The sequence below is a fragment of the Aethalodelphis obliquidens genome, unplaced genomic scaffold, assembly GCF_003676395.1.
Source record: "Aethalodelphis obliquidens isolate GAN/ISIS:26980383/991018 unplaced genomic scaffold, ASM367639v1 scaffold12, whole genome shotgun sequence".
NCBI lineage: Eukaryota > Metazoa > Chordata > Mammalia > Artiodactyla > Delphinidae > Aethalodelphis > Aethalodelphis obliquidens.
Window position 1 is genome coordinate 24,185,650 of NW_020837956.1, and position 25,134 is coordinate 24,210,783.

At 54.4% G+C, this 25,134-nt stretch overlaps 1 protein-coding gene and 1 non-coding gene across 10 annotated transcripts in view; one reads left to right on the top strand and one right to left on the bottom strand.

Annotated features, from left to right (window-relative positions):
* DNMT3A (DNA methyltransferase 3 alpha) overlaps window positions 1-25,134 on the top strand; it is a 106,564-nt gene that overhangs the window by 9,035 nt on the left and 72,395 nt on the right. For 8 of the 9 annotated variants that reach the window (XR_003434138.1, XR_003434139.1, XR_003434140.1 and 5 more), the window contains exon 2: window positions 18,714-18,961. Coding sequence is in view for 4 of the 9 variants with exons in the window: in XM_027113674.1 (XP_026969475.1) it covers window positions 18,896-18,961 (66 nt within the window). In the remaining 5 variants the exon portion in view is untranslated. Of the gene's footprint in view, window positions 1-15,743; window positions 17,203-18,713; window positions 18,962-25,134 lie in introns of those variants that run through there. The other variant, XM_027113673.1, reaches the window with a different exon arrangement.
* On the bottom strand, window positions 13,039-13,111 carry TRNAG-UCC (transfer RNA glycine (anticodon UCC)). The gene has a single exon. It is a non-coding gene; the product is annotated as a tRNA-Gly (tRNA).

A 25,134-nucleotide genomic window follows, 5' to 3' on the forward strand; every position in this document is an offset into this window, starting at 1 on the left:
CCTTCCAAGACCCCACAAATGTTGCCTGTCATCCTCATCACCCCTTAGGGGTCGCAGGGCCTCCACTTCCTTTGTAAAGCCACGATTTGGCTGGTTGATCTCTGAGTGCTCCGGCCAGCCCCGGCCATCTGCTCTCTGGGCCTTGAATCTTGATGTACTCCTGTCAGTTTCCTGAGAGTCCAAGCCCAGTGGGGACTCAGTAGGTCCCCCAAGCCCTGGGCCCTCGCCCTTCCTGCCCTCTGCTCTCTTTGGGTCCAGAGCAGGCAGTGGCCTCTCCTCTGGTTGCTGGGCCTGCTGGCAGGGCTGACTCTGCCCCCTGGCCCACAGGCATGGGAGGGTCTTGACCACAGCCGGGCCTGGGAGCTGGCACACAGCACTGGTTCCTAATGGTTTTATTACCAGCAACAATGTGGTGCTTGTTGCCATCCTCTCACAGGCCTGTGGTTCCCAGCCCAACTAGTGGTGGCCTGAGGGCCTGCCTGGTACTGGAAGCCCAGCTGGGAAGCTCAGTGGGGCAGGGCAATTGCCTCTGCATTTTCTTTCGTCAACACCCTCTGTGCAGCCTGGACTCTGAGATAGCGTGGTGATATGCTGGGGCCCCAAGCTGGCAGGCCTGGCAGCTCTTGAGTTTTCTCTCCAGAGGGCCCTTGCTTCAGCTTCACAGATAATGTTTATTCATTTATTAAAGACCTACTATGTGTCGGGCACTGGCTACAAAGATAAGAGAGACTGAGCTGGTTCTCAAGGACCCCGCAGGGGAGATGAGAGTCTGGCAAGGTGACCATTACATCGTAGGTGGGTGGAGAGAGCTCTGCAGCGTGTACCTGGAGCATTACGGGGGCTCAGAGAAGGGACATCTCATTCAAGGGGGGAGGGAAGAGCAGGAAAGGGTTTCTAAAGGAGGTGAGGCTGGAGCTGAGTCTCAAAGCGTAGGGGGCAGTTAGCCAGGTGGTCCAGGGCATTTTCTCCCATGATGTGGTGGGAGTGATGGGATATGGGGGATCATGGGATGTGAGGCTGGAGGGCTGGGCCGAGCTGGACCACGGAAGGCCGGGATGTTACCCATTCGTCGACGTTGGCCTTGGAGTAACGTGTCCATATTTGCGTCTGAGGAAGATCATCCCGGGGCGTCAAGGAGGAGCACTTGGGCAGCTGAGGCTGGGGTCGGGGAGCCCAGGCAGAAGGCTGGTGCAGGAATCCAGGGGAGCCGCAGTGCAGGTGTGGAGGAGGGCTGCTCTGTGAGGCATTTAGGTGGGAGTGACTGGGTGATGGAGAGGGTGAGGGGAGCTGGCTCAGCCCGCCGCGTGGGTGGAGGTGCCGTCCGTCCGCTGAGAGGGCTCGGCTGGAGGGAGTCTGGGAGAGATCTTCCCGTGGGAGGCAGGGCTAGAGTTGGGACTTGAGGGTGGTTAGGATTTGTGCAGGCGGAGCCTGGGCTGGGCCGGGCTTGCAGAAGAGGGAGGGCCTGTGTCACCAGGCCTGGATGTGGGGACCCAGGAAGGCGCAGGGTCCAGGTGATGGATTAGAAAGGCAGGCGCGTTTTGTTCCGTAACTGGTAGCAATCCCTGCAGGTTTTTAAGGACGGAAGTAACGTAACCAGGCATTTGTACCACGTACATTGGGCATACTGATGTTTGGGGGGGGCTTGAGCAGGGGCTTCTGCTTCTCAGGTGCTCCCCCGAAAGATGAGCTGCAAGGCCTAGACCCTGTTCCTCAACTCCCTGCTGCACAGCCTGGTCTGAGTGTCATCACCCTCTGACAGTGGTATGTGAATTGCAAAGTTGCCATCCGCCCTGGGTTTAGAGGCAGGTCTGCCAGTGTAGGAGGAGATAAGATGGGCACAGCAGTTTTGGTAAACAAACAGAAAAGAAACAAAAACTGTTTCTCTAAAGTAGGAATATGAGTCTTTTGTGTGTCACAGGAAGAGCTGTTTCCAAAGAATTTCTAGAAAAGTGGCGTGAACCAGGTCAGCATCACTGAACCCGGGCAGAGGCAAGAGGCGGCGTGGCATTGTGCCAGGGCCACCAGGCTCGGTGCTGAACAGACAGTGGTTTCACCTTGGCCCTGCCACCTCCTAACTGAGTCCTCCTCAGGAAGATCGCTTCACCTCTCTTAGCCTCAATTTTGCCGTCTGCAAAGTGGAGACAACCTTCCAGGCTTGTGTCATTTGTTTGTTTGTTTGTTTCAAACACTGCTTCTTGCCCTAAACTTGGATATTTTGTGTCATGTGTCTTTTAAAAGAATCCTTCTACAGTTGGCCTCCCTGGTATTTGCGGATTAAAATTCAGCTGTGCCTGGTCCCTGTCTGGCGCTGAAGAGGCACAGCCCCCCACCGCGCACGCCCCTCTTCCCCTGTCTCACATGCCAAGTTTCCTCTTGCTCTTTGCCTCCCGAGAGGCCTGACCCCCCCCCAGTGGGTTTTGAGTTCCATGTTCCTGGGAAGCTCCACTTACCATGTTCCATTGACTCTCTTGTTCCCCAAACCTGGGTCACCCCAGTGTATTTGAAGAGCATCTGCTGAGCTAAATGGGAACTAGGGGAGGAGGTCAGTTCCTTGTCTCTTTTTAATGGAGGGTCGGGTCGGGTCTGTGTAGAGCTGCCCCTGGCTGTGTGGAGAGCAGAGGACGAGGGAGGGAGAAGCTCTGACCCATCCAGGGCCTGGGCGGACCACGGCTAGGACCTTGCCCAGTAGCTGGCTTCTGTGCCAGGGAAAGGGGTGCAGGGCCCTGGTGGAGTCTGGGAGATGATCTCAGGGTGACCTCGGTCTGGATGGGGAGGCCAGCTTCCTCTGTGATCGGGCACACGTGGTGGCCATTGGGCTGTTGTGTGGCCCCTGTGACATGCAGCCATGGCCACGGGGAGACCTTGGAGGCATCTCTGCTCTCCGGAGGAGGCTGGGTGGGAAGCTAGCTCCTCAGCGGGGGCTCCTGTGGAGGTGGCGTTGGCGAGAAGGCCTGGGCCGGAGTCAGGCTGTGCCTGGCGGGGGGTAGGGTGGGTGGGGACCACTGTCAACTTGAGTGCGGAAACCAGTGTTTCCCTGGTTGGTACAGACCTGCGCTTGTACCCCTGTCACAGGGGCACCCTCTGGAAGCTGGTGTGTGTGGACCGAGGGTGTGGTGGTGTAATCACACGGAATGTACAGCATAATTAATCCGGCATACCCTTAGTGGCACGCAGAATTGTGCTGCATGCTAATTAGGTGTACGTGGTGAGCAGTTCACGTAACGTTTTTGTAATTGTTATTAGTTTTGCAGAGGCAAACTGAGCTTATGTGGTTTGTTTCTTCTTGCTGCGTTAGTTCTCTAGCACAGGCAATTCCTAGCTCTTGGAGGAATTCTACTGCAAATGTTTGTTTGTAGGGCAATGTTTTGTATTTTCTCTCAGAACAATGTTATGAATGGTTATGAGGTTCCCAAGCTGGTTTCCAAATGCCTCTTTGGCCCACACTTTAGGTGAAATGTGCGACGCGTATGCGGGGAGGCCTCGCCTGGGATCCTCCTGCTTCAGGTTCCTGGAGCCTGCCTGTGTGTGTGTGTGTGTGTGTGTGTGTGTGTGTGTGTGTGTGTGTGTTTGCGTTTGCGCACACAAACATGTCTTTCTGCATGTGTCTGTGTATGTGAGTGTGCCCGTGTGGGTCTGTGTCTCTGTGTGTGCCTCTGACCCCTGAGGCCACAGTGGCAGGTTAAGGGTGCTGGTAAAGAGGTTATTTATTCTGGTTGCGAAGGCCCTTGCGCTGGGGGATTAGGGGAGGCCTCGCGGCATTAGCTGGGAGAGAGGACACTGGGTCAGGCCACAGCAGCCGTTCAGGAGCCAGCGAGAGCCATTCCTGGGCGTTGTCTGAAGTGAGAGTCTAGGTTTCTTAAGGACACTTTACTGGCCTTTCACCCTAATTAATGACATACTTTTTTCTTTTTGAATTTTTGCATTTAATTTTATTTATTTTTTTATACAGCAGGTTCTTATTAGTTACCCATTTTATACATATTAGTGTATCTATGTCAATCCCAGTCTCCCAGTTCATCCCACCCCCACCCCTGCCGCTTTCCCCCCTTGGTGTCCACACGTGTGTTCTCTACATCTGGGAATGAGGTACTTTTTTAAAAAAATTCATATTTATTGAGCGCCTACCATGTGCCAGGTATCACGCTAAACACTCGACTCAAATTCTGTCATATCTTAAAATAGACTCAGGAGGTAAGGACTCTCATTGTGTGGTTTGGTAAAGTGTGGCCTGCGTCTGAGCGGCAGAGGTTTGAGGTGGGTTCCGGCTGAGCCCCCGTAGGGCTGAAGGGGTGGATGAACTGCACCAGGGCCCCCGGGCCAGAGGCTAGTGATTCTGGGATGTGCTACCCAGAACCCTGGGTTCTTCCTCCTCTCGGGCCCCCTTTCCCCCCTGCAAGTGGTTTGGTTTCGGTTGGGGCAGAGAGTGAGGAGAAAGCAACCCAGGGAGGAGCAGGTGGTTCTGACAGCAGTGGGTTCTTTCATGCACTCTTGGGTGGGCAGGGGCTGTGCTCCAGCAGCAGCTCCCAGACCCTGAAGACTCTTTGGGGGACCTCCTGGTTTGGGCCCGGGAGGGGGTCAGCTCTGTGGCCTGGGAGGAGTGTGAAAAGGTGCGGGCGGGGGAGCATCGCACGGATGGTATGAGGAGAGAGTGGTCCCAGGCAAGCCGGGGACCAGCTTCCAAAGGCCTGGGTGGGTGGGAGGCCGGCTGTCCCCGCTTCCCATGGTTCACAGACACCCTGACCTAGGTCTCTCACGACCCCCGGCACCCTGGGCATCTGGGGGCTGGCTGAGCCTGCGGACCCCGTAGCAGGCGCACGTCCTGGCCTGGGGCAGGTGGAGCAGGGCCCTTCCCGTTGGCGCACTGCCTTGGGGAGCTCTGGCAAGCGACCCCTAGAATGAGCTTGTGGGGGGTCCCTCGAGGCACCGCAGCGCCATGCTGGCGATGTTGCGGCTGCCTGGGAGTGATTTCACCCCCTCCTCTCTGCCTCAGGGGTCAGGCGGAACAGGGAGACCAGGGAGGGCCGGTGGCAGAAGAGCAGGGTGCAGGACATGACTCTGACCTCATCTGTTTCAGAAAACACACACATCCGTCTACACGAGAAAAGCCAAATGACTACGCAACAAACTGGTTAAAGACCCCTGGGAGGGTGGCTGAGGAGGAGCGGTAGGGGGTGGGGGTCCTGAGGGGTGGGGAAGGGGGCTGGGGGCCCTCTGGAAGGAGCCCCCCCTCGTGGAGGAGAGAATGCTGTGAACGTAGACACAAGCGTGTGGGAACGGGATGTGAGCTGGGGGCCTGGAATGATGGAGTCAGCTAGGCGAGGTGGGGGCCAGGTCAGAGCAGTAGGCTGAGGCCAGACTCGGAGAGCCAGCAGTGTAGGACCAGACCAGAGTTCAGATCTTACAGTGTGTGAAAATCACTGGCATCATCGGGTTTTTAAAAATAACAGCTTTATTGAGATATGATTCATATACCATACAATTCGCCCATTTAAACTGTGCGATTCGATGGTTTGTAGTGCGTTCACGGAGCTGTGCAGCCATCACCACAATTTCAGAACATTTCCATCAGGCATCGTAGGTTTGATTGAGGAAGCCGTGTGTGGAAAACCTTTGCCAAGAGGCTGGGGTGGGAGAGAGGGACACAGAGGCGGTGAGACGCGTTACAGGGTAACTGCCGAGGTCTAGACCTGTGGTCCCGAGGGCCTGGAGGGCAGGGGTGGAGAATAGGGGCCCGAGGATCAGGTGCCTGGTGCAACGTGGGGACTGAGGGGGCAGGTGGGACCTGAGTTCTCTGCGGGGTTTTGGGCTTTGGCAGCTGAGGGGAAGGTGCTGCCACCTCCACGTAGAGAGAGGAGCCACAGGAAACATGAAGCATCTGGTTCTAGAAGAGTAGGGTTTTAGGTAACTGCAAGTCATCCAGGTGGGGATGTCCAGAGAATAAAGTTGGAGGCCTTGCAGTAGGAAGTCTGCACTCATTTAAGCCCACGTATCTCAGCAGAGGAGAATCTAGGGTACAGCTGGATCACAGCGGGACCCGAGAGGGGTGCCCACTGGGCAGCAGTGAGAGCAAGACCCCAGCCAGCCAGGAGAAAGAGCAGAGGGGCCCGAGGGCCAAGAGCTTGGAGCCAAGGGGGCAGAGGGAGCCAGAGAATCCCCTTGTTTGTGAACTTGCAGGGGTCTCCTGTCCACCCCAGTGCCCAGCTTGGCAATGACACTCAATGAGGGATCGCTGGGTGAGTGCTTGAAGCAGGGAATGATTAGCCGGCAAGGAGGCTGAACTGAGCTCAAGGACGCCAAGGATGGAAAAGGCCCTTTGAAGCCGTGGGTGACTGTATCTGTCAGGGCCGACTCAGGAGACAGGAACCACATAGCGATTTGAACAGGCAAAGTTTAATATAAAGACTTATTAATGATAACAGGAGATTGGAGTATTGAGAGATTGGCTAAGAAGTAAAAAGATCTGCAAAGAACACAGAAATAGCATATATGAGAACAGCAGCTACACCCAGGGCTGCCATGGAGCGCCCAAGGAAGAGGCCCCCAGGGCTGAGAACCTGGCCTTGATGCCCCTGGCTCCCTGGGTGACGGGGAAGTCACTGTGGTGCCACGTTGGCAGGACTTGCTGGAAACCTGCCCCCGGGACTCACTGGAAGTCCATCCTTCTGGGTCCCAAGGAAAGTTGTTCATGAGGAAGTACCTTGCTGGAGGTACAATGCTTCTAAACCACCCAAAAGGAGTATTGGGTGAAGCTGCTGGCTGCTCGCGACTGTCGAACACTGCTGGAGCCAGGTGCTGGGGAAGCACCCTTGCTGCAGGCCAGGCACTGGAGAAGCTGTGACTCGACAGGCCTGGCCACTAGGGGAGCCCCAGGGGCAGCAGGATCTGACTGCTGGAGCAGTTGTATACGATGCAGAAATCCTTCAAGAGAGCACACTGGTTCTAGGAAAGAAAACTCCTCCTCCTTCAATGTCTCTCCAGTGCCCTCTACTGAGGGAGTTTGATGTCATGCCAGCTGGCAAAGGGGACATATTTAAGGGGCCTAGCTTCATTTTCACAGAGCAGGCAATGAAGGGTGAATAAACTAACTGGCACAGTCTGCTGCTTGGGCTGCACAGCTTGCATCTGCCCCCTTTTACACACATGTGGGCTCCCCTACCACAACCAAATAGTTGTATTTCTACCTACCAAGACACAGCTATCCTGCTTCCCGTTCTTACCCTGTCTCCCAAATGAGGCGTCCCAGCACTCATTGTATCAATCACTGTCTACATGAACAACGCCTCACATTAAGTCACAGTCTCACTGAATATTCTGTTACCTAAAGACTAAACTGTAACGTTAACTTCTAACAATTTGTATATAAAATATAAATAATGGGAAGATGGAGGAAAAAGAAGAAAAGTGTTACCATGTACAAATAAACACACATCTATATCAAGTAAATAGAAAACATGCAAAACTACTATAATTCTCATTTCTATATTTGTTCACAAGACCACGTTTGCCCTCCGGCTTCCTTCTCCCATTTCCCATCCTGCATCTCCTCTGCACTCAGCTGGCACCTCAGCAGGGCAGGATTCTTTTACCTGGTGGAGTGACCCAAACCCTGATTCCTGAAGGATCTGAATCCTCGGTTGTCCTGCCTTTTCTTTTCTCGGTTCCTGTAGTTTTTCATTAACCCTTACTTTGGGGCATGGAAGTTCTAAGAGATACCTGAGAGAATCCTCTGATTCCAGAAATTATCTTCCTGGCCCAATTTCTCCTTGGTAACTAGGATCAATCACTCCAGCTTGTGGAGTAACTCCTTTCTGTCTGTTGGTTCAGCGGCATTAAGGGGGTCCCCAAAAGCCAGGTCAATGACTCGTCTTCCAGTGGAACCATTGCGGTGTCCTCTTGGCAGGCAGCATTCAGAGCCCCTAAACCTTGTCAGAGATGCGGGAGTGGAGTGGGGACCAGATGCAGGGGTCAAGGGGAGAGTAAGTGAAGAGGCTCTGGAGCTGGCACGTGTGGACCGTTGTTTAGAGGAGGCTGGAAGGGCCAAGCATCACACAGGTGTGGACCGTGGGCCACCTCGGCTTGGGGGGAGGGGAGGACAGAATCAGACCCAGGCTCATGGCCGTCCAGACAGCAGGCCCCGACAGGGTCCACATGGCTGATTCTCGTGTGGACTGTCAGCCTGGACCCTGTGCCCTGCCTCCTGGGGCGTGGGGAGCCCATTGACTGCCCCCGCACACACGACCCCGACCCCCGGCAGGGCTCCTGACTCACCATGTTCGGAAATGCGTGCTCCTGTACGGAACTCTGTATTGGCTCATTTTGGCTCCCAAGAACAACTTCAGCTCCTTACCAGTGTCTATTTTGGGTACAAACCTTTTTTTTTCCTCTCCTCCCTGCTTTTGGGGCTGTGTCATGGTAACCATAAGTGTGAGCAGAGGAGTCTGATTCAGCTCGGCTCTGCCAGTGTGGCCACCATAATGGCAGCATTTGGTGTGATCAAAAACGCTCACGCTGGTGGTGCTCTGGCCTCGAGGGTGGTGTGAGAGCCACAAGTCATCTTGTTGTGACTTCAAAGCCAGACAGATGGGCTTTGAAGTGGGAACAGGATGGCAGGATTGCTGGCCCGTCGCCAGTGGCTTTTGGTATTCTATGGGCAGCTGGTGATTTGGGTGGGAAGGACGTTTCTGGAAGTCAGAGTCACGGTATGATGACACGCATCTCCCTCGTGTTGAGAGAGAATGAGCAATCAGAAAGTGGCACTGGGACCTCCCCCTCCCCCTCATCCAGCCCCGGTCTTGTGACCAAGGGTGGGGGAAGATGTGGCAGATAAACATCTCTGTCTGGGAGGCTGTGATGTCTCCTCTCGGCTTTCTGCTGCCCCCAGCTTACCAAGCTTATCACCACCCTGGCAGATGCTTGGGTGGTGTGGGGCACAAGATACTCTCACGTCTTCTGTCACCCACAGGACTCATTTGCACCTCCTCCTAAGGTCAAATAGGAAATTCAGCCGTGAGGCTGTTATCTACAGGCTGGTGTCACATCAGGGGCACAGAGAGCTGATCTGGGGTCTGTGTTACTCGTGCTCATCCGTGAGACCGGGTGTCGCCATGTTTGTAAGGACTCTTAAGTTAGATGGACCTGGACTCAGAATCCTGCCCTGGGACTTTCGACCTACACTACTCTGGAGAGGTAATTAACCTCTCCAAGCCTCAGCTTATCCTTCTATAAAATGGGAATAATAGTAGAACCAACGTCATAGACTTCGTAGGTTGGTTATGAGGATGAGACGGGACAATGCATGTCCCTTAGCACAGTGCTGGACACACGGTAGGCGCTCAGTAAATAGTAGGATGAATAAATGAATGAATGACTCCCTCATCGGCAGGGCACTGAACACGATGATTAGAAGCTTGGACTGCCTGTTACCACCCTTCCCCCTGCCCTCACAGCCAACAGGCCTCACCAGGAAAGGGAGACTAACTGGAAACTTTGTTTTCTGATCAATTCCTTGGGAAAGTTAACATGTTTACAATGGTCACGTGCTAATTGTAAGAGATCATGATGGTGGAAAACTGTGGGCTTCAGCGGGGGAAAGACCTGGGTTTGTATCTGGTTCCTCCACCCATGAACTGTGGGACCTTAGGCAGCTTTGCTAACCTCTCCATACCTCATTCTTCTCATCTAGAAAATGGGGATAAAAATAGTCTCCACTTCAGAGGGTTGGAGTGAGGTGTGAGGATGTACAAGATGTTGAAATTGTAAAGCTCTTTTCACAGGGCCTGGCGGGTTGTAAGAATCGTAATCAGTACAAGCTCCATTGGAGTGAAGTACACTCACGGGCACTCCAGGGATGTCAACAAAGGAGAGAAAACTGTGGGCTGGGTTAGTCAGGGACTAATAACTGTTAAAATTTATTGAGTATATTCTTTGTGTCAGGCACTCTTGTTGGCATGTTTCTTAAAGCAAATAATTTTAATGTTATTTCATCCATTCTTTTTTTTTTTTTTTTTTTGGCCCCGCCGTGTGGCTTGCAGGATCTCAGTTCCCTGACCAGTGAGGGAATCGAACCTGGGCCCCCTGCAGTGGAAGTGTGGAGTCCTAACCCCTGGACCACCAGGGAATTCCCTGTTAGCATTTTTAATACATCTCACTTTAATTCTCACAACAGGCCTGTGAAGTGGCAAGTGTTATTTCCCCCATTTTACAGCTGAGAAAACTGATGCACAGTTATGCCTCAGGTCACACAGCTGATGCTAATACAGACAGAATTTGAACCCACGCAGTCGGGCCTCCCAGGGAAGACTTCAGGAGGTTGAGATTAGTATATGAGTCAGGACCGTCAGCCGCAAGGCACAGACTCACTCACACCAAAGTAGGGAAAGTCTCACATTACCGGGAGGTTCAGAGATGCCCTGCCTCCAGGTACAGCTGGGTCCGGGGGCCCAGAAAATGGCCTCAGTGTTCCAGCGTCTATCTCCATCCCTCAGGCAAGCTTTCCCCAATGCAGCCAGCAGCTCCTGACCCACGTCCCATCACGTTAGCATCTTTCCTTTGCACCAAAACTCTCCCGGGGGGCCTCTGATTGGCCCCGCCTGGTCACACGCTCACTCTGTGACTAGGGTGAGGGGTGGGGTCGGCACAAACACCACAAAACCCCACTGGGAAGGAGGGGAAGGTAACTAGATCGAAACCAGCAAAGTCCACTGCAAAAAGGGCAGACTTCAGCTAGAGGGGTGAAGAAGGACCTGGTGCAGAGACGGTCAGATATTTTTCAGCAATTCAAAGAGAGGACTTGAGATGGAGCCGGAGGGGCTCTTATGGTGGTCACATTAGGGTTGTTTTTGATGGAGGAAGGATCTGGGTTTGTGGGCAATTATGGTTTTGTTTCTGGAAGGGGATGATTCCTCGCCGGCCCTTGTTGAGGTGAGACTGGGGTGACGATCTAGTCGGTGCTGGTTGGAGCAGGCTTGGAAGTGAGGCTTTGGGGTGATTGATTGGCTCAGGGGGTGCTGATGGGGTTGGGATCGGTGAGGAGGGTGGGAATGGTGCTGGGGACGGTGTGGTGGCAGAGGTGGGAGGTGACGCAGCAGGATGGTCTGGAGGCTTCGGGAGATGGTTGAATTGTGGGTCTTGGGTCTGAGATGGACTGATGAGCGAGCTGGGCTGTGGTTAGGGATGTGGGCAGCAATGGCATGTCGACGTGCAGTTAGGGGGGAACATAAGGGAGGTGCACCATGCTGCACATGGGCTGGACTTGGTGGAAATGATGTGTTGCGAAAATTAAACATTTCGTGAGGGATGTGATGGTGGGGCGGGGAGGGAGGTACCACTTTTAGAGCGGATGATGGAACTCTGTGTGGGGGTGAGGAGCTGATGATGGGTGTTCTGTGGGACGTGACGGTTTCGTAGCGTAACAGAGGTGGAAGGACTTAGCTGCACTCTTATGGAGGAGGACGGAGGCCAAACCCATCCAATGGTTGCAGCTGGATGTAAGCCCTCATTCCCAGACCCATTCTCTCTTTTTAAAAATTACTTTTTATCTCTTCACAGTATTACATGCATATAATTTAAGAAGTAAACAGGACTAACATCTCTTCACCAAATGCAGTTGTTCCTTGTCTCCTTCCACCTTCTTCTTCTCAGAGGCACCCACTTTTAGCTGTTTCTTCTAGCGATTTTGCATCTCATGGGTCTGAGTAATGTTCGTATTTTTGACTCTTCCATTGTAGACATTTTCCATTGATTTCCTATTTGGTAAATAAGAATTTAGCTCTCTTATATGGCCAACCATGGCATTCTACCCAGCCAACCCCCTCAATATTTCTCGTGGTAGACATACTATCAATAATACCTTACCAGGGGTCTTCCCTGGTGGCACAGTGGTTAAGAATCCACATGCCAGTGCAGGGGACACGGGTTCGAGCCCTGCTCCGGGAAGATCCCACATGCCACGGAGCAACTAAGCCTGTGCACCACAACTACTAAGCCTGCGCTCTAGAGCTCGTGCGCCACAACTACTGAGCCCTTGTGCCACAACTACTGAAGCCCACGTGCCTAGAGCCCGTGCTCCGCAACAAGGGAGGCCACTGCAATGAGTAGCCCCCGCACCGCAACGAAGAGTAGCCCCCGCTCGCCGCAACCAGAGAAAAGCCCGCGCACAGCAACGAAGACCCAACGCAGCCAAAAATAAAATAAATAAATAAATAGTACCTTACCAGTGTTCTTTCAAAAATGTCTTATGCCTATAATAATATACATATATGTATGCGTGTAGCAGGCAGGATAATGGCCCTGCAAAGACAGCCACATCCTAATCCCCTGAACCCGTGAATGTGTCACCTTATGTGGCAAAAGAGACTTCACAGATGTGGTTAAGTTAAGGATTTTGAGATGGGGAGATTTATCCTGGATCATCTGGGTGGGCCCAGTGTCATCATCAGGATCCTTGAAAGTGAAAGGCAGAGGCGGGAGGGTCAGAGTAATGTGATGGGAGAAAGACTGGCCATTGCTGGCTTTGAGGATGGAAGGGAGCCAGGAGCCAAGGAATGCGCGCAGCCTCTCGAAGCTGAAAAAGTTAAGAAAATGGAACCTCCCCAGGGCCTGCAGAAAAGCATGCAGCCCGCCAACACCTCGATTTCAGCCCAGTGACGAGAACCATTTTGGACTTCTGACTTCCAGAGCTGCAAGAAACAAATTTGTGCTGTTTTAAGCCATTAACTTTGTGGTAATTTGTAACAGAAGCAATAGGAAATTAATACACCAGGCAATATGTCTACATCCACATACATACATACAAACATGCATACTTATGTATGTCATGTACACATACTTGTTAAATCAACTCATGCAACTGTTCACAGCTGAGCTTTATACTGTACTACAATAGTTTCCTTTTTTCCCCCTGAAATGAATAATTACCTTGTTTCTTTTTCTTAATTGACTTTTGTCGTTTTAAAAACTTATTTATTTATTTACTTAATTTGGCTGCACTGGGTCTTGGCTGTGGCGCGCAGGAGCTTCACTGCTGCGTGTGGGATCCAGTTCCCTGACCAGGGATCGAACCTGGGCCCCCTGCATTGGAAGCGCAGAGTCTTAACCACTGGACCACCAGGGGAGCCCCTACCTTGTTTCTTTATCTGCCTTATTTTCTTTATACCTTTTGCCCATTTCTGCTACACCTCCTCATAGCTGTCTGTATGGCTTCCATGAGGGCGGTCACATCAAGTGTTATGTTTCAGTTCCATTTTTTGAGTTATCCGCTCTATTGCTCTCGGGGCGTGTGGCATAGTTAGGTGACTATGCCGTCCGGTGACTTCTTTTTGTTGTCCTCCTTGGCATTCCCTTTGCCTTCCTTCTGGTTGGAATTCCTGTTTTCTGGAGCCCATGTCTTCTTGCTTGTTTTACTCCCCCGTTTGGAGCCCATTGCCCAGGACAGGTCTTCATCTTTATCCAAATCCATTCAGTTCCTGAGTTCAGACCACAGAGTAAAAACAGCAAATGACACCTGTAGTTTTGTCAGATTAAAAAGACAGTTCAGGCTTCCCCGGTGGCGCAGTGGTTGAGAGTCCGCCTGCCGATGCAGGGGACGTGGGTTCGTGCCCCGGTCCGGGAAGATCCCACATGCCACGGAGTGGCTGGGCCCGTGAGCCATGGCCGCTGAGCCTGCGCGTCCGGAGCCTGTGCTCCACAACGGGAGAGGCCACAACAGTGAGAGACCCGCGTACCGCAAAAAAAAAAAAAACAGTTCAGCGGAAGCAGCTTAAGTGTCCATCGACAGATGAATGGATAAAGAAGATGCAGCACATATATACAATGGAATATTACTCAGCCATAGAAAGGAACAAAATTGAGTTATTTGTAGTGAGGTGGTTGGACCTAGAGCCTGTCATACAGAGTGAAGTAAGTCAGAAAGAGAAAAACAGATACCAGATGCTAGCGCACATATATGGAATCTAAAAAAAAAAAAAGGTTCTGAAGAACCTAGGGGTAGGACAGGAATAAAGATGCAGACGTAGAGAATGGACTTGAGGACACGGGGAGGGGGAAGGGTAAGCTGGGATGAAGTGAGAGAGTGGCATGGACTTATATATACTACCAAATGTAAAATAGCTAGTGGGAAGCAGCTGCATAGCAAAGGGAGATCAGCTTGGTGCTTTGTGACCACCTAGAGGGGTGGGATAGGGAGGGTGGGAGGGAGACGCAAGAGGGAGGAGATATGGGGATATATATTTATGTATAGCTGATTCACTTTGTTATACAGCAGAAACTAATACACCATTGTAAAGCAATTATACTCCAATAAAGATGTTAAACAAAAAAACAAAGAAAACCCCAAAAAGATACATGTACCCCTATGTTGATAGCAGCACTGTTCACAATAGCCAAAACATGGAAACAACCTAAATGTCCATCGACAGATGAATGGATAAAGATGTGGTACATATATACAATGGAATACTACCCAGTCATAAAAAAGAACAAAAAAGGCCATTTGCAGCAACATGGATGCAACATGAGATTGTCATACTAAGTGACAGTATTATCATGCTATCCACTAATATTATCATACTTTCTCAGAAAGAGAAAGACAACTATCATATGATATCACTTATATGTGGAACCTAAAATAAGGCACAAATGCACCTATCTACAAAACAGAAACAGACACAGAGAACAGATTTGTGGTTGGCAAGAGGGAGGGGGGAGGGAGAGGGATGGACTGGGAGTTTGGGGTTGGTAGATGCAAACTGTTACATTTAGAATGGATAAACAATAAGGTCCTAATGTATAGCACAGGGAACTATATTCAATAACCTGGGATAAACCATAATGGAAAAGAGTATAAAAAAGAATGCGTATAAAAAAGAATGTATAACTGAGCCACTGTGCTGTGCAGTAGAGATTGCCACAACGTTGTAAATCAACTCTACTTCAATTAAAAAAAAAAAAAACGTTCAGTGGTAGAGGGCATGGTGGTGCCCTTCCATGGTGGAAGCGCTGCAAGTTGGAGTCTTCCCTCGGATGTCTAGTGGTCCTTGGTTGTCCTTTCAGGGTTAAGAACAGGGGACTAAAAAGCTGATTGGAAGCTGGCTGACTTGCAGATCCACATTGGCTGACCTAAACAAGCCATTTGGAAACCATTTGGGTTCTGGTGTCAATATCTGTATCCTTAGGCCTTTCTTCTTGCACTGGTAAGATTCCCCAGAGAAGAAGGTAAGGTCTGGCTGCCACTATTCTAGGAGCCCAGTGGAGGACTAGCCTGGGGTACTCAACCTCAGCGTTGAAAATAACCTTCATCTCCTTGGTTTTTGTTTATTACTCTTGCTGTCAAGGGTGCTTGTCGACTCTCTGCGCAAAGACCCTCTGTTTTGTGCTCTCTGGAGAGTAAATCTCAGACTTCTGGGGGAGGTGGATTTAGGGATCTTACTTCTTTCATTCGATTCTTTTTATTTTCACACATGCATCCTCTTCACCCCTGGTCCCGGAGATACATGGTGCTATCATGCCATGTGTCTTTAAAGGACTCTGTTATAAATCACTTGTCATGTGCTGTCTGAAATTTGCCTGCCACAAATCTGCTTTCCAGACCCCCACATTTTGTTGGTGGTGTCTCCTCTCTGTTCAACCCAATCTTGTGACTTTATGTCTTCTTTATTTTATTTTTTTTTGGCTGCACCCTGTGGCATGCGGGATCTTAGTTCCCCAACCAGGGTTCGAACCCGTGCGCCCTGCAGTGGGAGCATGGAGTCTTAACCACTGGACCACCAAGGAAGTCCCTTTATGTCTTCTTTAAAAAAATCTTTCTACTACATTGGATTTAGAAGGTAGCGCCCTTGGGTGTGTAGAATCTAAATCCCATTCCTTTTCCACAGCAGTTTTGTAACTGGAGCGGTGAGGATGGTGACCATGTCAGTCGCGATACCAAGACATTTTCATGATAGGATTCCTCAAAACAACTTTTTTTAAGTTGTTCTAAAATTATTCATGGCCACTGTGGATGTTAGCAGTATGAAGGAGAAACTAAAGACTGCCTGTTGTGGGGGTAGGGCTCTTGGCAAGGGTTTTTATTTGGTGGTGGTTTTGTGGTGCAGCCCTTGGCATGCGTGAGGAGGACGCTTTGGTGCCAGGAGCAGCAGGGCCGTCATGTCACGGTAGACACACGCTGCTGTGTTGGGACCGTGGGCCCAAGAGCAGGTCTCTTCCCTCGGCAGGACTGCTTGGGAGAAGAAGGAAGCTTCTAAGGACGGGCGGGAAGCGCTGTGTTCAGGCCTAGAACTTGGCCACCACGGTGGGCTCTGGAGCTGTGCAGTGCATGGCCTGCCCGGCCATGTGCTGGATGGTCTTAGACGATGCTGGGTGGCTTTGAGGGACACTTACTGACAAGGCTGTTCCATTGAGTTACACAAAGGAACTGAAAGACTGACCCAGGTCAGCTGTGTTTGCTGTGAGACAGCGTGCAGCTCATGTCGGAGGGGTGAGCAGAGGAAGGGGCGGAGGAAAGAGCCTTTCCTTTCCTTTCCGGGGTGTTTGCCGTCGGGGTCAACACCCTGCGATGTTCTGCGTTTCCCTCCTGCTTCCTTCCTCTTGTCACTAGCCGCCAGAGGTTCTCTGAAAGCTTTTTCTTACAGAAGCCCCTGGATGTTTCTAGGCCTCAGGGCAGCATTGAGACACATACCCGGGAGAGGGCTGTCTGCCCCTGACGTACTCTGTGCCTGGCTCGGACTCCATTCTAGGGCTCTCGGGGCTCCTGGAGATGGCCCAGCCTCGTAGGATCCTGCCCTTTGCCTTTGGGGCCTCAACAGCCTGGCAGGGCAGGGCTAGGAGACGTTCTCGAAGATCATCTAGTCGACCTCTTCCATTTTATGGATGAGGAAGCTAAGGGCCAGAGAATTTCTTCCCGGGTTCAGTGTTCTTCCCAGCCTACCCTGCCTCTCTCAGCTTGCCCATCCTTTGGAAGATTTTGATGTGGTGGGTGATCGGGGATCTGTGCTAACAGACAAGGGGTGGGTTTGAGGGGGGCTCGCGGGCTGGCTGATGACGGTCAGAAGCCTTGTGGAGTTCTGGGTTGGCCCGGTTGTCTGATGGGCTCTCGGGGTTGTTTCTGTGGGGTGGTGTAAGCTGGGGGACGGAGCTTCATAGAGACGCCCTCAGAGCCCTAGAGTCAGAGATCTGGATTCAAGCCTCTGCCCTGATACTGAAACACGGGTAAGCCTTAGCTTTTTGCAGCCTTAGATTCAATAGTAGATGGTACTAATACTTGTAGCTGCCCAAAGAGGAAGACCCGTCCCGGGCTTTGCACCGCATGGGACACACGGATTTGCTCTCCCTCCTGAACCCACATAGCAGACGTTCCTCGGCCCAGCACTGCGCCCAGCCTGGACCAGCGCTACACCTGCGGCTTCCTTAGGGCTCACCTGGTGGGGGGGTGGGGGGTGGGAGCACCTTCAGCCTGTCCAGGCTCTAACTTATGGGGCCCCTCGTGTCCGGGCCCTAAGGAGGCTCCTCCCAGCGCCAGCTTCCCCCTCCACACCCCCCCACCTCCCAGCCCAGCGCCCATCCCTGGGGAGGGGCTGCACCCGTGGGAGACCCAAGCCTGCGCCTTCTCCGGTTCCTGGTTTTCCAGGGAGCTCTGGCTGGAGGGGGATGGGAGAAGCAGCCCTGGAGTTGGGGGAGTGGGGAGCGGGGGAAGCAGAACCGGGAACTGGAAGTGGAAGGGTGTGGGTGGGCCCGGATCCAGCCTGCCTCCCACTTTCCTCCTCCTGCCAGGCCCCTCCCCGTGCTGGCTGGCCCTCGGAGGCAGGGGCTGGGCCCAGGCTCCTCCTGGGGGGCGAAGAGCCGGAGATCTCTCTGCGGCTCCTCCGAAGCAAGGGGGTGAAGCCGCGACCCCCCCCCCCCGCCCCCGCCCCAGCTGAGGCCTGTGGCCCAGCCTTTGTTAGTTCACTGGCGAGAGGCCCGCACCTGAAGCAGGGAGGCCGAAAAGCCCCTAAAATTCAGCCATGTGCGTTCGCAGGGCCCCCTGGAGCCCACAGTTCCCCAAGGCAGGTGGGGCTGGTTCGCGGGGTGCCGGGGGAGCGGCCTGGCATCCTCCCTCGCTCCGTGCGGCTGCCGCCTCGCCCCCCGCCCCACCCCGGGGCGTCCCCTGGACAGCCCTGCAAACCCAGGCCTTCAGCCTGGCCGCAGTCCGGGTTCACCCTCAGCCTTCTCCGGGCCCAGGCGCCGGCCCTAAAGTGAGGTGACATTCATCTCACTACATCCTGTGACTGCGGCTCACTTCCTCCACGTGGTGGGGGCGGGGTGGGGGTAGGGGCGCGGGGAGGACAGATCAGAAGGAAAATGTAGCCGGCTGGGGACCTCTGGGATTTCCCGGGGGGGCGGGGGGGGGGGGGCTGCGGGAAGCTTTCAAAGGAAAGAACAGCCGTGAATGAAGAGACGGGAGGGGGCGGGAGGCGGCTGGAAGTCCCACAAGTGGCGCCCACTGTGCCTCGGCAACTGTCGCGCGTTGGAGGCAGGTGCGGCCCTCCTGCCGATTCGGCCTCGGTGCCCGCATCGCTGGGTGCCCGCATCGCTGGGTGCCGGGTCGGCCTGCGCCTGGGAAAAGGACTCAGGCCAGCGGGGCCCCGGGGCCGAGGGTCTGGCCCTGGGAGCCGGTGGCTGTCAGCTGGGGCCTGGGGTGGAGGTGGCTTGCCCTGCTGACCCCTCTTCTCTTCCCCCCACAGGTGGAGCCACGGGAAGCCCAGCCCCACAGACAGCCTGAGGCCGCGTTTCACCCTCGGCGCCGGGATCTATGTTTAAGTTTTAACTCTTGCTTACCAAGACCACGATAATTCCTTCCCCAGAGGCCAGCAGCCCCCCAGCCCCGCGCAGCCCCAGCCTGCCTCCCACCGCCCAGCTGCCCGCGATGCCCGCCAGCGGCCCCGGGGACGCCAGCGGCCCCGCTCCGGAGCGGGGGGAGGAGGAGCGCAAGGTGAGCAGCCGGCTCTGCTGGGGGTGCTGGGCGCTGGACCGCGCCACTCCGTCCTCACACGGGCCTGTAGGGAAGATCTATCTCCCTGTTTTGGTGATGAGCAAACTGAGGCTTGGAGAGGTTAAATCCTGGTGGTCAGGCTCCGGGACCCAGTCTTCAACCCCCGTGGTGTGTGAGCAGAGCTTCAGACCCCAGGCGTGTGCGATTGTTAGGGCTGGCCTTGCAGGGTCCTCACATCTGGCTTCCTTTCTGGATCGGCCTCTTACTAGCTGTGTGTCCTCAGGTGAGTCACTTTACCTGGGTTAGCTGCCTCTGTTTCCCCAGGGGGGTTAGTAGCTTTGGGGAGGTCAAAGACAAGTTCAGGGGGCTCTGTAGATGGGAGGCCTCGTGAGGGCTCCCCCGGCGGCACAGACAGCGAGGCTCACCGCGGTGCATGGCGCGCTGTGTGCTGTGTGCTCAGGGTGGCACCAGTCACAGTGGAGATGGTGATTTCCCTCCCCTGCCCCATCCCTGGCGCTGAGCAAGTGTCACTTCTGGCCATGGAGCTAGTGACCTCCTTGTTTTTGGAGCCCCATGAGGGGTGACCTCTTCACCCTTCTGCTCAAGTCCAGAATGGGCCTAAATCAGTTCGAGGAGATGCCAGCAGACTGGTAGGTGTCCCTGCCGGCTTTCGACAGGCAACCTCGGGACCTCACCAAGCCGTGTCCACCTGTAGGCAAAGCCATTCGAATCCCCAGCACGTGGACTCTTTTTCCCTTCTGTGGAACGGTAGACCCTGCCGCCACCCTTCCAGGGAAGCTGCACCAGCCAACGGCCTTCCCGGGGCGTCCCGTCTGCCATGCCCTGGTCCCCGCAGTTCCCTCTGCCTGTTCTCCTCTCCCTGAGCGGCAGTGAGGGGTGGTGATACTTGGTGGTATCTGAGAGCTTCTGGGGCACAGTTTGTCCTCCTGGAACCAGGGTGGACACCTGACACCAGGTGTGGGACCACTGAGCGCTCTGAGGGGGTCAGCTCTGGTGATCCGCCATCAGCGGCAGTTCTGAGACCTGCTCCCTGCCCACCCTCCCGCCGCGCGTGCTCAGCTCCTTCTGGGCTTGCTCATTCTTAGAGCCAGTTTCTGCCTTCTGGGTGGTTTCCATCCATTTGGTCCTTGAGGACAGCCCTTGAAACAAGTGGGGCAAGGACAGATGGCCCTGGTTTGGAGATGAGGAAGCTGAGCCCAGCTTATCAGTGGGGGGTCCAGATGAGAGCCTGCTCTCCTGTATCGGAGTCTTTTTCACTGCCCCACCTGCATGGTTACAGACACACACACACACACACACACACACACACGCACGCACGCACGCACGTGCGCGGATGCATGCACGAAGCCCAGACGCCTGTCTTTCCAGCCCAGGATCCTGCAGAGCGCCACGGGACTGGGGACCGTGTATACCCCCAAGCCGGGAAGAAAGTGCGTGCTGCAGCCCACTGGGTGGGGCTCCTAGGGGTTACAGGTCAGTCCCTTTCTTTCCGATCCCGCGGACGCAGGCGGCAGCAGACCCAGACCCTGCCGCCGTAGAGTCAGGGCCACCTGCACCCACCTGTGCTCTTGAGTGGCAGCTGTGGCCATGGATAATTCCCTTCCCTCCTTGGGCCTGGCTTTGCTCCTCCGTTAGATTAGGTGACCCTGACCCCTCCCCCGGTCCGATGTCCTGACTGGTGCTGACACAGCTCCGTGTCCATGCACTTGCAGTTGGTGGTCAGCTGCCCCCCGCCCCCCAGTTGGAGGAGGAGGGGCAGCCAAGCCACATTTCTCCTGTTACTGGACAGGGCTTCCCTGGGCCGCAGAGCCCCCGGCCCCTCCCATGGAGAGCCACAGACAGGCTCTCCATCATGACAGTTCAGGACAGGGAAAAAGCACTGGACAGAGAGTCCCGAGTCCCGGGCCCCAGGCCTGAAGATGTCACTTATTGGAGATGTGGCTTCAGGCCCTCTGGGCTTGCGTTTGCTCAGCTGTAAGATGGGGATAGTAACTCTAGCTGTGCCTGTTTTATGGGGTGGTTGTGGAAGTCAGATGAGGTCACGGGCATGGAGTGAGTGCCCTGCAAACAGCAAAGTCTGGTCCAATTATGAGGGATTACGATTGCTATTATTATCCACCCATAGTAACTGTTCTGGCTCAAGAGGCAACAAACACACACCCAGGCCCAGAGCTGGTGCTGATAGAGGGAGCTGACAGATGGGGGCTGGGGTGTGGGGGGCGCTCTCCCCGGTGTGCATGCTGGCTCACCTGGTACACCTCCCTGGCACCGCTGGGCTGGTTCCCCTGCAGCCCCCAGGAGGGCAGGCAGAGACGCTGACAGCCGCCCACGGCAGCCCGTGAAAGCCAGGCCTGGGGCAGGGGTGCCGTGTGGCTGCAGAGTGGAAGATGGGTTTGGGCCACAGCCCAAGGAGTCTGGCAGAGTTTCCAGGGGCACCTGGCACAAAGGAGCTGTTTGGTGAGCCAGAGGGCAGGGGTGTGGCTGCCCACTGGCCCCTTCACCACCTGGCCCCATGTGCCCTTCCCGCCTGCCCCTCCCCCCCCACCAGCCACGCCTCCCTGTACCTTTCACTCCAGTACTTCCTGGAGCTGCCAGGCCTTTGTTTATGCTGCTTCCTCTGACTGATGTGCCCTTTCCCTAATTTTCTCTCCTCTCTGATCAAAGCCCTGGCTTCAGTCTGTCTTGAGTTACAGAGAGAACCCTTGGTTCTCAAAACGTGATCTGTAAATCAGCGGTACCAGCAGCACCTGGGAGGCTTAGCAATGCAAAAGCTCGGGCCCCGCCCTAGACCTGCCGAATCAGAAGCTCTGGGGAGGGGACCTAGCAATCGTTGTTTTTACCAGCCCTCTAGGGGATTTGAGAAGTACTGGTGTGGATAATATCCAGCCCCCGCAGCTGCCCCAGGAGGGCAGGACCCCAGCCACCGTCGTCTGGGTGGATCTTCAGGGCCTGACTAGCACACAGTAGGTGCTCAGGAAGTATCCTGTGGGTAGGATGGAGAGGAAATGAGAGTGGATAAGACCCCTTCACAGGAGGACAATCCCAGCGCCCTGATCAAACAGGCAGGGTGCAGAGCTGTGCGAGGTAGGCTGAGGCGGCCGCGCCTGTGCTCGGCAGTGCAGAGGCCTGTGTATGTGGTGTCCTCGTGGCACCTGCCCAGCAGCCTCCCCAGCCCTACTGTCCATGTGTTGGGCAGGGACGGGGCAGCTTGGGGAGCCTGGGAGGAGGCAGGCTCGGTGTGGGGGCGGGGCGAGGAGGGATGCTGAGTCCTGGGACTCTGGCCACAGAAAAGGGAGGGGGAGCTGGCCTTATGAGAGATGGGAAGGGAGGTGAGCATCAGGAAGTCCAGGAGCCTTGGTTCTGGCTCAGAGGGGATCATGGAGATATGGTGCCAGGCCCTGTGTAGAGGGGAGAGAGGGGGGCAGAGGGAGCAGGACGGGGGACCAAGAGCATTCCAAGCCCGGGGCTGGAAGGGCCTCCTCAGATCCCCAAATGTGAATCAGTGCCTGGCCAGGAGTCCAAGCCCCGGGCTGGGCCCCTGATCTTGCTGTTCCGCTCTTTCCTCGGGCCTTAGAAACATAACAGATGCATTGAGTGCTGACTGTCTGCCAGGTGCTCTTTTAAGCTCTGTACTCGCATTATCTTATTTCATTCTTACAACTGCTCCATAAGGTAGGCTCTGTTATTTTCATCACTCTATCTTATTAAAGACTAAACTGATGCTCAGAGAGGTTAGGTCACTTGTCTAAGGTCACACAGCTAGTAAGTAGTGGTGCTGGGATTCGAACCCAGGCTCCTGTGCCTTTCAGGCTGCCTCCTATGTGAAGGGGGATGGAATGGAGGGTGCCTCCCAGCTGTGATGTTCCATAGTCCTGTCCAAGTTTCTTCTGAAAGTCGGGATGGTCAGAGAATGCTTTTCTCTGCATAGCAGTGCTCTTGCCCTGGGGTCGCTGTTGGGAGCACTTCATGTCCAGCAGGAGCTTACGTACACAGGCTAGCATGTGTGACTGGCTGTACGTGTGCATGCACATACACACACACACCAGGTACATACTCTTACGTGTGGAAGACACTGCTGTGGACACGTTGCTTGTTTCCCTTCCTCCTTCCTCCTTCCCTCCTTTTCAGACTTAGGTACCTTTCCAGGTACCTGGCACATAGTAGGGCTCCATGAGTTTGTTGGGTGAACTGAATATACTTTGCTGGAGGACCTAGTAAAGGGAAGGGGATAGGAAGATACAAGGATGGGTAAGCCATGCCTGCCCTCTGGAGGAAGGAGGCCGCTCCTGGACGGCTCGCCCTGAGCTCACCCTCTCCTACTGGGTAGGAGAAGCGCCTGTTGGGGGGTACGTATTTGTGCTGGGGGAGCACAGCAAGTGTGCCCGTGTGTGTGTGTGTGTGTGTGTGTGCATGCCTGTGTGTATACGTATGCACGTATGGCCAGTGCTGTGGCCAGGGCTCCTCCCTTCTCACCTAGGTCCAACCCAGAGGCCTGGCGTACTGATTTCCCTCGGGCACCGACCACTTCCTGCACTCCAGTTCTGAAGTTCAAGGGCATCCTTGGGTGGGGTTCCCCCGGCTCCACGCTCAGCTGTTCTTGCTGGCCCACAGATCCGGTGCCCGCCCCGGGCATGCCCTGCCTTTAGAGCACTCAGATGCCCACACACGGCCACTCAGCCTGCTCTTTGCTTTATAATCGTCACTATAGGGGTCGTTGAGGGAGCGTCCCTCTTACACATTTAAACAGTTCTAGTAAAGGCAGCTTTGCCCTTACCTCTTCGGGAACACAGCTAATAATAATAATGGCGTGTCCGTTTTTAGCTCAGTGGAGTCGATTAGATGCTTGCGCATGGAGAGCAGGCAAGTGATGTAAACAGCGCCCACCCCAGAGCTGACTGGGACCTCCATTTTAGGGTTCGGGTTCTCTAAAATTCTCTAAGTTAACCGCTATTACATGTCAAGTTTAACTCTGCAGTCAGTACAGTCTTAAGTGGGGGTCAATTGGACTCTGGAGATAGGCCTGTGTTTGAACGTGGACTCAGCTAGGTGACTGCTGAGCAGCGAAATGAGGGATTTCCGTGAGGTGGTGTGTGTGAGCGGGCAACACAGGGGCACGGATTTAGGCTTGTAATTTATTTTGGATAGTTAACCAGCTGTCTATTTACCTACCTACGTACCTTCCTCCCCATCTACCTATCTCTCTGTCTACCAACCTATCTGCACATGTGTGGTGACGATCCACTGCAGCCCGAGGACTGAGAGGCATGGGAGAAGAGTGGGGACAATGCAGACGAGGGTGTGAATGGTGTGGGTTTAAAGTCCCCTGAGAGCCCACGGCCTATGGCCCCCTCTCCCTTTACCCACTGAACAGAAGCAAAACTGAGGCAAGTTGCAGGATGACCTAACTCCTTTTTTTTTTTTTTTTTTTTTGGCTGCGTTGGGTCTTCGTTGCTACGTGCGGGCTTTCTCTAGTTGCAGCGAGGGGGGGCTACCCTTCATTGTGGTGCGCAGGCTTCTCATTGCGGTGGCTTCTCTTGTTGCAGAGCACGGGCTCTAGGCACCTGGGCTTCAGTAGTTGCAGCACGTGGGCTCATTAGTTGCGGCACGCAGACCCTAAAGCACGTGGGCTTCGGTAGTTGTGGCTCGCGGGCTCTAGAGCGCAGGCTCAGTAGTTGTGGCGCACAGGCTTTGTTGCTCCGCAGCATGTGGGATCTTCCCGGACCAGGGCTCGAACTCGTGTCCCCTGCATTGGCAGGTGGATTCTTAACTGCTGTGCCACCAGGGAAGCCCCAGGATGACCTGACTGCTGATGGCAGGGGCTGTGCTACCTTCAGAGGCTCGCACGCGGGGCCACGGCCGGGCCCAAGGTCCCTCAGGTCTGGGCTGGGGTTGGAGCCCATCCCGGCCAAGAAGCAGGCCCCACAGGGCCTGGGCGGGGAAGCTGAGCTCAGCTCTGCAAAGGGAAGAGGGCCGGCGGGGAGCTGAGCAAGAGTGGGTGTCCCAGGATGACTGAGAAATGGGAAGATATCCTTCCTTTCTGGCACCTGGACTGGGCACAGGGCCTGGTCATGTCCTGCAGCTGCCTCTGCGGAGAGCCACAGGGCTATTAGGGCTGTTACTTGCAATCACCCCACTTAGCATGTGCACGGTGT